The sequence below is a fragment of the Monodon monoceros genome, unplaced genomic scaffold (genome assembly GCF_005190385.1).
Source record: "Monodon monoceros isolate NGI ecotype Baffin Bay Population unplaced genomic scaffold, NGI_Narwhal_1 Super_Scaffold_8, whole genome shotgun sequence".
Lineage (NCBI taxonomy): Eukaryota > Metazoa > Chordata > Mammalia > Artiodactyla > Monodontidae > Monodon > Monodon monoceros.
This window is the reverse complement of record NW_021703785.1, coordinates 59534113-59546703: the sequence shown is the minus strand read 5'-3', so window position 1 is coordinate 59546703 and position 12591 is coordinate 59534113. Positions and strand designations below refer to the sequence as shown.

General features: G+C 45.4%; 1 protein-coding gene across 1 annotated transcript in view; it reads left to right on the top strand.

The window, feature by feature from the left end:
• TMEM272 (transmembrane protein 272) overlaps positions 1 to 11721 on the top strand; it is a 28075-nt gene extending 16354 nt beyond the window's left edge. Inside the window, 3 exon segments of the mRNA XM_029209956.1 lie at positions 5944 to 5975; positions 6152 to 6234; positions 11374 to 11721. Of these exon segments, the coding sequence (XP_029065789.1) occupies positions 5944 to 5975; positions 6152 to 6234; positions 11374 to 11721 (463 nt within the window).
• The last annotated feature ends 870 nt before the right edge of the window (positions 11722 to 12591 follow it).

Genomic DNA, 12591 nt, shown 5'->3' with positions numbered 1-12591 from the left:
GAGCACAGTCTCTGGACGCGCAGGCTCAGCGGCCGTGGCTCACTGGCCCAGCCGCTCCACGGCATGTGGGATCTTCCCGGACCGGGGCACGAACCCATGTCCCCTGCATCAGCAGGTAGACTCTCAACCCCTGCGCCACCAGGGAAGCCCCTTCTCTAAATGTTTGATAGAGTTTGCCTGTGAAGCCATTTGGTCCTGGGCTTTTGTTTTTTGGAAGATTTTTAATCACAGTTTCAATTTCAGTGCTTGTGATTGGTCTGTTTATACTTTCTATTTCTTCCTGGTTCAGTCTCAGAAGATTGTGCTTTTCTAAGAATTTGTTCATTTCTTCCAGGTTGTCCATTTTATTGGCATATTGTTGCTTGTAGTAATCTCTCGTGATCCTTTGTATTTCTGCAGTGTCAGTTGTTACTTGTCCTTTTTCATTTCTAATTCTGTTGATGTGAGTCTTCTCCCTTTCTTTTTGATGAGTCTAGCTAATGGTTTATCAATTTTGTTTATCTTCTCAAAGACCCAGCTTTTAGTTTTATTGATCTTTGCTATTGTTTCCTTCATTTCTTTTTCATTTATTTCTGATCTGATCTTTATGATTTCTTTCCTTCTGCTAGCTTTGGGGTTTTTTGTTGTTCTTTTTCTTCTTTCTGTAAATGCTTTAGGTGTGAGGTTAGGTTGTTTATTTGAGATTTTTCTTGTTTCTTGAGGTAAGATTGTATTGCTATAAACTTTCCTCTTAGAACTGCTTTTGCTGCATTCCATAGGTTTTGGATTGTCATGTTTTCATTGTCATTTGTTTCTAGGTATTTTTAAATTTCCTTTTAGATTTCTTCTCTTGGTTATTCAGTAGCATATTGTTTAGCCTCCATGTGTTTGTATTTTTTACAGTTTTTTTTTCTGTAATTGATATCTAGTCTCATAACATTGTGGTTGGAAAAGGTACTTGATACAATTTCAGTTTTCTTAAATTTACCAAGGCTTGATTTGTGATCCACGATATGGTCTATTCTGGAGAATGTTCCATGAGCACTTGAGAAGAAAGTGTATTCTGTTGTTTTTGGATGGTATGTCCTATAAATATCAATTAAGTCCATCTTGTTTAATGTGTCATTTAAAGCTTGTGTTTCCTTATTTATTTTCATTTTGGATGATCTGTCCGTTGGTGAAGGTGGGATGTTAAAGTCCCCTACTATGATTGTGTTACTGTCGATTTCCCCTTTTATGGCTGTTACCATTTGCCTTATGTATTGAGGTACTCCTTTGCCTCATGTATTGAGGTGCTCCGTTTGCCTTATGTATTGGGTGCATAAATATTTACAATTGTTATCTTTTTATTGGATTGATCCCTTGATCATTATGTAGTGTCCTTGTTTGTCTCTTGTAATAGTCTTTATTTTAAAGTCTGTTTCGTCTGATATGAGACTTGCTACTCCGGCTTTCTTTTGATATCCATTTGCGTGGAATATCTTTTTCCATCCCCTCACTTTCAGTCTGTATGTGTCCTTAGGTCTGAAGTGGGTCTCTTGTAGACAGCATATATATGGGTCCTGTTTTTGTATCCACTCAGCTAGTCTATACCTTTTGGTTGGAGCATTTAATCCATTTACATTTAAGGTAATTATTGATATGTATGTTCCTGTTACCATTTTCTTAATTGTTTTGGGTTTGTTTTTGTAGGATTTTTCCTTCTCTGTATTTCCTGCCTAGAGAAGTTCCTTTAGCATTTGTTGTAAAGGTGGTTTGGTGGTGCTGAATTCTCTTAACTTTTGCTTGTCTGTAAAGGTTTTAATTTCTCCGTTGAATCTGAATGAGGTCCTTGCTGGGTAGAGTAATCTTGGCTGTAGGTTTTTCCCTTTCATCACTTTAAATATGTCCTTCCACTTTCTTCTGGCTTGTGGAGCTTCTGCTGAAAGATCAGCTGTTAACCTTATGGGGATTCTCTTGTATGTTATTTGTTGCTTTTCCCTTGCTGCTTTCAATATTTTTTCTTTGTATTTAATTTTTGATAGTTTGATTAATATGTCTTGGCATGTTTCTCCTTGGATTTATCCTGTATGGGACTCTTTGTGCTTCCTGGACTTGATTGACTATTTCCTTTCCCATGCTAGGGAAGTTTTCAACAATAATCTCTTCAAATATTTTCTCAGACACTTTCTTTTTCTCTTCTTCTTCTGGGACCCCTATAATTTGAATGTTGGTGCATTTAATGTTGTCCCAGAGGTCTCTGAGACTATCTTCAATTCTTTGCATTCTTTTTTCTTTATTCTGCTCTGCAGTAGTTATTTCCACTATTTTATCTTCCAGGTCACTTATGCATCCTTCTGCCTCAGTTATTCTGCTATTGATTCCTTCTAGAGAATTTTTAATTTCATTTACTGAGCTGTTCATCATTATTTGTTTGTTCTTTAGTTCTTCTAGGTCCTTGTTAAACGTTTCTTGTATTTTCTCCATTCTATTTCCAAGATTTTGGATCATCTTTACTATCATTACTCTGAGTTCTTTTTCAGGTAGACTGCCTATTTCCTCTTCATTTGTTTGGTCTGGTGGGTTTTTACCTTGCTCCTTCATCTGCTGTGTGTTTCTCTGTCTTCTCGTTTTGTTTAACTTACTGTGTTTGGGGGTCTCCTTTTCACAGGCTGCAGGTTCATAGTTCCCGTTGTTTTTGGTGTCTGCCCCCAGTGGCTAAAGCTGGTTCAGTGGCTTCTGTAGGCCTCCTGGTGGAGGGGACTGGTGCCTGTGTTCTGGTGGGTCGGTCTGGATCTTGTCTTTCTGGTGGGCAGGGCTATGTCTGGTGGTGTGTTTTGGGGTGTCTGTGACCTTATTATGATTTTAGGCAGCCTCTCTGCTAATGGGTGGGGTCGTGTTCCTGTCTTGCTAGTTGTTTGGCATGGGGCATCCAGCACTGGAGCTTGCTGGCCGTTGGGTGGAGCTGGGTCTTAGTGTTGAGACAGAGATCTCTGGGAGAGCTCTTGCCAATTGATATTACATGGAGCTGGGAGGTCTCTGGTAGTCCAATGTCCTGAACTTGGCTCTCCCACCTCAGAGGCTCAGGCCTGACAGCCAGACCAGAGTACTGAGACCCTGTCAGCCACATGGCTCAGAAGAAAAGGGAGAAAAAAAAGAAAGAGAAAAAAATTATTAAAATTTTAAAAATTAAAAAATAATTATAATTTTTTAAAAAGAGAGCAACCATACCATTAAACAAATCCACCAATGATAACAAGCATTAAAAACTATACTAAGATAAATATAAAAATCAGAAACAAGTCAGTGTCAGACAGCAAACCCGAAGTCCACAGTTGCTCCCGAAGTCCACCTCCTCAATTTTGGGAAGAATTGTTGTCTATTCAGGTATTCCACAGATGCAGGGTACCTCAAGTTGACTGTGGAGATTTCATCCGCTGCTCCTGAGGCTGCTGGGAGAGATCTCCCTTTCTCTTCTTTGTTTGCACAGCGCCTGGGGCTCAGCTTTGGATTTGGCCCCGCCTCTGCGTGTAGGTCGCCCTCAGGCGTCTGTTCTTCGCTCAGACAGGACGGGGTTAGAGCAGCGCTGATTAGGGGGCTCTGCCAGGGCGAGGGACGGGTACGGTAGTCAAAATTGGAATGCGGGGTGAGCCTGTGGCAGCAGAGGCCAGCATGACATTGCAACAGCCTGAGGCACACTGTGTTTTCTCCTGGGGAAAATGTCCCTAGATCATGGGACCCTGGCAGTGGCGGGCTGCACAGGGTCCCAGGGTGGGTGTGGATGGTGACCTGTGCTTGTGCAGGCTTGTTGGTGGCTGCAGCTGCAGCATTAGCGTCTCACGCCCGTCTCTGGGGTCCAAGCTGATAGCCGCGGCTCGCGCCCGTCTCTGGAGCTTGGTTAGGTGGTGCTCTGCCTTCTGTGGGCAGACAGAGAAGGAATCCCCTCTCCTCGTGCACCCCGAAACAATGGTCTCTTGCCTCTTCGACAGCTCCAGACATTTTCCCGGATTCCCTCCCAGCTAGCTGTGGCGCACTAGTCCCCTTCAGGCTGTGTTCACGCAGCCAACCCCAGTCCTCTCCCTGGGATCTGACCTCCGAAGCCTGAGCCTCAGCTCCCGGCCCCCGCCCGCCCCGGCGGGTGAGCAGACAAGCCTCTCGGGCCGGTGAGTGCCGGTCGGCCCTGATCCTCTGTGCGGGAATCTCTCCGCTTTGCCCTCTGCACCCCTGTTGCTGCGCTCTCCTCTGTGGCTCCGAAGCTTCCCTCCCCGCCCCCCACCCCCGTCTCCCCCAGTGAAGGGCCTTCCTAGTGTGTGGAAACCTTTCCTCCTTCACAGCTCCCTCCCAGAGGTGCAGGTCCCGTCCCTATTCTTTTGTCTCTGTTTTTTCTTTTTTCTTTTGCCCTACCCAGGTACGTGGGGAGTTTCTTGCCTTTTGGGAAGTCTGAGGTCTTCTGCCAGCGTTCAGTAGGTGTTCTGTAGGAGTTGTTCTACATGTAGATGTATTTCTGATGTATCTGTGGGGAGGAAGGTGATCTCCACGCCTTACTCCTCCACCATCTTGAAGGTCCCCCTAAACAGAAGATTTTAATTCTACAGTGAGAATCCCCTTTCTTGGGTTCTGTTGACAAACGTATTGGTCAGGGTGACTTAACTATGCTGCAGGAACAAATCAATCCTGGAATCTCAGTGGCCTAATACTACAAAGTTTTATTTCTTTAAAAGTTTTTTAAATTTAATATTTATTTTATATTGAGTGTAATATTTTTATTTTATAGTTGATTTACAATGTTATGTTAGTTTCAGGTATACAACAAAGTGATTCAGTTATACATACACATATATCCACTCTTTTTCATATTCTTTTTCCATATAGGTTATTACAAAATACTGAGTAGAGTTCCCTGTGCTATACAGTAGGTCATTGTTGATTACAGAGGTTTATTTCTTGCTCATGCAAATTCCAACGTGGATCAGGACCCTCTCCAGGGCTCCCCAAGGCTCCCCCAAGTGACGTGATGATGTAAAACTCTAAGCTGCTTTAGTCTTGAGCACTGACCATCTCAACCCATGGTTTCCACATGGTCAAAGCAGGGGAAGAAACGAAGGACCATATGTCAGTTTTTAAATGCTTTGGCCCCAAAATGCCTCATAGCCTGTTGGCTAGCACAAGTCCCACAGTCCTGGGTACCCACAAGGGGGCTGGGAAATGTGAGGGGCACGTACTGAACAGTTAATGTCTCTGCACAGCCAAGACACGTGTTAGGACCCATCCGAAGACTGGTCATTGGAGCCAGACTGGTCACTGAGGGAAATGGGAATTGCTTTCTTATATTTTAAATAATACATCATATCATCATTGGTTAAATAGGCCAAGAGACAAAGGCCTGAGAAAAGTAGAGAGAAAGCATTGCTATGGCAAGAAAAATCACCATAAGAAAGGGTGTGGGTTTGGTAGTTTTCCAATCCGGTGACTAAGGATTTGTCAGTAAACACGTGTCCCGCTTGGGGTTGGGTGAGTGAATTGGTCAATGATGATCATACGTTGCCTGCAACAAATATAGCACAGGATCCTGCACACGGAGGAAGTGTCCTCTTCCGGCAAATCCCCGCCCTGTGGGCCCTGGAAGCAGGGTAAACGGGAGCCTTATATTACACAGTGGATGCATTTTGGGGACGTGACCCATAAATTGGATCTTGTTTTAAGCACAGTGCCTAGATAGGGACTTCCCTGGTGGTGCAGCGGTTAAGACTCCGTGCTTCTACTGCAGGGGGCACAGGTTCAATCCCTGGTTGGGGAACTAACCATATGCTGCACGGTGTGGCCAAAAAAAAAAAAAAAGCCTGGATATTTAAAGGGATTCTTTGGATCCTTTGGTAAAATGAATCATTGATTGGAAACACGGGTTGTCATTCACTGTTTTCATAAAAGCAAGGCATACCTGTAGCCAGTTAATATCCAGAGTGGTGCAGTGACCTTTGCCCCCAGCTCTGATGCCCAGTGGACTGCCGTTCTGTCCGGTAAGCATGCTGAAGACTGGGTGGCTCGGGAGACTGAGCAGATTCCCTAAGCAGGGGTCAAGCTTCAGTTTGTGTCATTAACGTTTTGGCTTTTGTAGACATTTACTTCATTTTCCTAACCGGCATTGTGTTCTTGAAAGCATTTCACTCAATTTTCTGTTCTGTCCCCTTTGCAGGAGTGAAGTTTTTGGAGGACTGTCCCATACACCCCCTCATTCCTCTATACTTGCTACTGGTTGGGATCATCGGGGCCTTAAAGGTAATGTCTATTTATCAATTGTTTGTAGTTCTTGTTGAAATTTAACTTAAGGCACTGTGGAATGCATCCTTTAATTGTTTGCTAACAGAACAGCTTCCCCTAAGCGCAGGGTTGTTGAAACGACAGGGCCAGGTGGATCCTGATACCTGCCGCAGAGACTTGGATTTTTCCAGATGAGGAATTTTCACCCAGAGCTTCCCTCCTGCTGCCCCGAGTTCAATGTGCTAAGTTGTGGCTTTGGTCTGACTACAATTGATGCAGAGAAGTTACCGACTGCCAATTACTTATACCATTGAATTCAGCCATAATTGTGGCCTTTCTCTGTGCTTCTTTTTAAAAAAGTTTCCTGTATAGGGCAGTAGAGTTTGCATCTGGTTAAAATGTGTTCGATTTTAGCAGTTCTTATTTCTGTTTTTAACCATAGCTCTTAGTTCTCAAATGACTAGCATGGAATTTGTCAGCTGCAATCATCAACCACACGTTAAACGCCGATGTTTGGGGGCGATGTCTGTGACTCACAAGCTTATATCAGTCTAGGGAGCTGATTTGCTCATGGGTTGTATTGACATATGTTGAAACAGGAAAAGTGTTGGAAAAAAGAATATCAAAGGTCCTGCATAGTCTGCAGTTAGGTTTTCAAAATTCCAAGCCCAAAGAAATGTCACACCTTCCAAAAGTACCTTAGGTCTAAAATACCTTAGGTCTACCTCCATTTATTAGTGACCCTTCCCAACCATCCAAGCCCACCTCAAAGCTTTCTATATCAAAAGCTAGAAAACACAAGTGTCCGTTTTTCCAAAATGGTTTCATAAGAATGAAGCAATAACACGCACTCAAACACACACACACACACACGCACACACATAAACACACACACACACACACACAAACAGAATCGAGTGCCACATATAAAATTTCATTTGGACCCATTGTCTGATTTCTTTGTCAGCTTCCTTCTGGTGCTTGGGGCCTTCAAAAGAGGCTGCCCAGTGGCACTGGTCATGATATTGATCTGAGACGTCAAAGGAATGTCTTCAAGATGGCTGCTCTCACATGTAGTCGGTAGCCACCAGCTCTCTTCTGTCTGGGGAAACATGTCTGATTTGGAGCAAGCATTTGGAGGCTTTTGTGTCTGAGATCACCTCACTGTTAAATACCCTCCTCTTTTGGCAGTGGTCTGGTGGGCAATGTTCTGGAATGTATAAATACAGGATCCTTTCTCTTAACATCCTGATGGGATCTACCTGGGGCTCTGTTTAGCTCCAAGGAAACTCAACGGCTCTTAGATCAACAGGGCTGCCTATGTGGCCCCAGAGTGTTAGAAGAAAGCTCTGATGGATTGAGTGCCATAGAGGTGCTCAAAACAAGGGCAGAGTTTTCAGCAGTAATTACCTCTGCCCCACCCTTTCTCACTGGACTACCTCATGATCAGGTAGAGCAAAGTAGAACTTACCTTTAGAGATACTACCGTCCATGGAGTCTGTTCCTCTTAATAACAGCAACCTTTTCCTTTATGAAAGCCAGCCCTTTATGAAAGCCAGCCCAGAACCCAAAGGTAATTTATTTTAATGAACAAACCAGGGCCCTAATAAGCAGCATTGATTTTTTTTCCTGGCAATCTAGAACTGTTTGAAGCCAAATTAAATTTTTGTGCTCATCACAGCGAGGCAATACACAGTGAGTCCATAACCATGAGAGCAATAGCAAACAGGCTTATAGAATCCCCAGCCAGAGAGGTTTACTAGTGAGGCCAGTGCTTTTTATTTAACCCCCTCAGGACGCTGCAGCATCTCTGAAATGCATCACATGGCACCACCGTACTGCATTGTATTGAAGAGAAGTGGGTGGACATTTCCGAGGCTCACCTAAGAACTGATGATCACGACCCATTAGAAGATCCTGAAATGAATTTAGTAGGTTGTGATCACTTTAAAAAAATAGAATAGGGCTTCCCTGGTGGCACAGTGGTTGAGAGTCCGCCTGCCGATGCAGGGGACGTGGGTTCGTGCCCCGGTCTGGGAGGATCCCACATGCCGCGGAGCGGGTGGGCCCGTGAGCCATGGCCGCTGAGCCTGCGCGTCCGGAGCCTGTGCTCCGCAACGGGAGAGGCCACAACAGTGAGAGGCCCGCGTACCGCAAAAACAAACAAAAAATAGAATAGAAAATATTAGTGCCTGATAAGTATCGTGTGATACACATGCACACGTGTGTGTATGGTAAGTTGACCATGTAATTTATCATCCCAACTGGGACACTGTTGAGAGTACAGGGGGGCTTTAATAATAGTCACGCCAGGAAAACAGCATAAACTGGCACCTCTCTGAGCCAGCCAGGGCATACGCTTACCCGATTACTAGGCTGTGACGTAAAGTGTGTTTGTTACTGAGCACCGTGTTGAAAGAAAGTTTCAAAACCACTGACTTAGTGGCCGTTTGTCTACCTAACACTCCACTTCATCTTCCAGGACCCCACTTCTTAGTAATAATCGCTACCGCCCCATGAGCACTTGCCATGTGCCAGGTGCCATGCTAAGGGCCTGGCCCCCATTTTGAATGTATTCATTTCTCACAATGCCCCTTTGAGGCAGGTCTTTGTATCAGAAAGGATTTTTTGAATATAAGAAACAAAAAATCAGCTCTGGCTAACCTGAGAGGTAATTTGTTAAAAAAAGCTCGCAACTTCAAAGGTTGGTGAAAGAGGAAGGAACCAGGTGGCTCCAGGAAGCGTGGGCTGTGAGACCCGGGCAGTTGCTCTGGGCCAGCAGTGAAGTGAAATGATCCCCAGAGAGTTCCTCTCTCCTGGCATCAGGTGCCCACAAACCAGTCCTGGGAAGGTGGCTAGGTCCCTGGACCTTGGGTGCCAGGCTGACCCTGGTGTGGAGAAGGCGCCTCCAGGGAGGACAGGCCCTGGGATTCCCCCTCCGGATGCACGTGACAGTGGGGGCCAGCCCCCAGGGAATGGGACCCTATTAGGAAGGGAAATGGTGCTGAGTAACTGAACCCTGAGCTGCGCTGTCAGCTCCAGCTTACAGATGAGGGAACTGAAGTGGAAAGGTTGTTTCTCTTGGGTTTCCACGTGGTAAATGGCTGAGCTCCTGTGCATCCCACGCCTGCCCGAGCTCATAGTCCTTCTCTTCGGCTGCCCTGCTCCTCCCAACTGGTTTTCTCCTGTTTCCCAAACCCACCACCCTTCATCTTTGCCATGCCACTCCCATTCCCACCTCTCCCTGCTCACAGGGGCTCAGAATATACCCCCTCTTCCAGGAAGCCCTCCCTGGATGCATCAGCTCTATGTGAGTGGCTCTCTGGACCCCTTTAAGCCCTCACTTCCTTTTTCTTATGTTCTGCCTCCCAGCCAGGCTACAAATCTTATTCCTAGAAAGCCTGGGAAACTGGACCATTTGGGAGCACTTTCCCGGTTTAGGAAAAAACCCCTGTGCAGGGAGATCGGCTCTGTGCTTTGTGACCACCTAGAGGGGTGGGATAGGGAGGGTGGGAGGGAAGGAGACGCAAGAGGGAAGAGATATGGGAACATACGTATAACTGATTCACTTTGTTATAAAGCAGAAAATAACACACCATTGTAAAGCAATTATACTCCAATAAACATGTAAAAAAAACCCAAAAAACAAACAAACAAACAAAAAAAAAACATGTGACTTAATAGCTTTGATTTAAGCATCTGGGTAGTATGGTGTGGATGGCGGTCAGAGGTGTGGACCGACATCCATCTCATCCTTTTACTCACTGTGGACCTGGGTGAAGTGACTTAACTTCTCTGAGCCTTAGTTTTCTCATCCACAAACCAGGGATAATAATATACAGCCCCTAGGTTAGCATAAGCATTAAATGAGATCATACAGGCCAAATGCTGGCCTAATCACTTCACTTAGGTTTCGTTATCTTTCATAAGTGATAACTTTTCAGTGTAGAAAACAAGAGAATACAGATAAGCACAAAGAAGTTTTCTAACCCAGTAAAGAGAGATACTGGAATCCTTCCTGGAGGAGGTGATACCTGTCTGGATGTTTATGAAAGAGTCAGGCTGGGGAGCAGAGGGGTCCCAGGATAGCATGAGCACACAGTCCGGGTAGGGAGATGAGAAGCAGCCCCATACTGTTGGAACTTCAAGCACAGGACTTCTCTAATGGGCCACACCCCACACACATGCTGGGCTGGGTGTACAGCAGTGAACCAAGCATAGCTGGACCCTGCCCTTCCGTTCTAGTGGGGGAGAACTACTGGAGGTACACCCAGCATGGTTGCTGTTGATTGGTTATATCGGGTGAGGAGCTGGGAGCATCCCTGGTTTCTAGCTTGGACATGTCACCAAATGAATACGGAAGATTGAGTTATGTTTTTAACATATTGAGCCTGAGGCCTGAGGATATTCAGTGGAACTTCTCCTGAGTCTGAGAGACATAGGAGGGCTTGGTGGGAAGGGCACCTGCCAGCTTTGGCTGAAGACACACCTGGTGTTATGCTCTGGCTCTTCCACTTTGACCCACGTGAGCTTGGCCAACTCGTTCACCCAACTGGTCCTCAGTTCCTTTGTTTCTAAAGTGAGGAAAGTGGTGTGCATTCCATAGGGTTGTTTTACATAGAACAATACGCCTAAAAATACTTCGTGTCTGTATTAGTCAGCTCAGGCTGCCTTAACAAGATTCCACAGACAGGGCAGCTTAAACAACTACCATTTAGTTGGGATCGGGGAGGAGGGCACTTCCAGATGATGACCAGATCCAGGGAGTGGTCACTGGAGGGAGGCAGAGCAGGTCACTGGAGCCAGGGGGTGCCAAGGAGCTGACCTCAAGGCTAAGGAAGCAAACCAGAGCAACAGGGAGACTCTGGGCGCAGAGATGAACTTCAGTCAATGAATCCCTTGTCCAAAGCAATTCACACATCTATAAAATGCCACCAAGGATGCTAAGGATTGATGCCTTCATTCTCGCCAGTTCTGATTCTTCCAAATGAAATTTCACTCCTTGGCAGCATTTCCACCTCCAGTGTGTGCACTTTTCCTAATGAATCTTTCTCTGTTTCTCTCCTACCTTCTGTCCCCTCTCCTACCTTCTGTCCCCTCTTCTCCCCCTCCTTTGTTGCTCTGCCCTCCAACCCCTGGCTCCCTACCACGACCCAGATGTCTCTCCTACTGTACAACTCCACCAGGATGAGGCGGCTTCTGTCCAAGGCCGTGGTGATTGATGATGACGACGACGATGTATATCCCTAGAGGCAGAACGCGCACAAATATTACATCCACCTTCTCCTTAGCCTCTTCCTCTTCCTCTGGTTCTTTCTGGGAAATTACTGGGTCTTTTCTGTTTACCTGCCAGATTTTATTCCACCTTTCCAGCAGCCTCAGGATTACTGTGACAAAACCCTGTATCTCTTTGCGGTAGGTGTCCTCGTGCTGGGCTTACTTGTGCTGGGCAGCAGCTGTGTCCACGTGTGGTCCAGGTGGAGGTCTGCTGCTGAGGAAGACTGAGAACCAGTCCCTCCAGCACATGCACGCACACATGCATACATGCACAAGTATGCACAGGCGCACACACACATATACACGTGCACAAATACACACAGGCAACACACATTTACACATGCACAAATACATGCACACACATATACACATGCACAAATACATGCACACACACATATACACACATATACACATGCACAGATACACACACGCATACACACATATACACACGCAGAGATACACATGTATACACACATATACACATGCACAAATACAGGCGCACACACATATACACATGCACAAATACAGGTACATGCACATATACACATGCACACATACATGCACACACACATACACATGCACAGATACACAGAGGCACACACACATACACATGCACAAATACACACACACACATATACACGCACATACATATACACAGACACACAGACACACACTGTTGCAGGAGAAGGGCACGCTGTGAAAGCAATAAAACCTTCCCTGCAGGCATTTAAGAATCCACCAAAATGCTGAGTATTCTAGCAGGCTAAAGAAATGCTGGCCTGCCTGGGTCTAGGAAAGACACATTTACTCTTTTCAGAGTGAGGATTTTGTATTCATAAGAGTTTTCAAAGGGGTTTTTTTTTTTGAAGGGATGAGGCAAAGAATGGGAGACCTTTTCAAATCACAGTTGCAGTTCCAATGACTGTTAGGAGAGAGAGGTTTGTTGTTGTTACTGTTGCTACTGCTGGGTTGTCATTCAGCCACGGACACCTTGAAGTTATAGAAAGAGCATGGACTTTCACGCAAGACACAGCTTTACTCGCTATGATGACTTTTGTTACAAGAAGGAGAACAGTGCTTTTATTTAACGAGTCCACC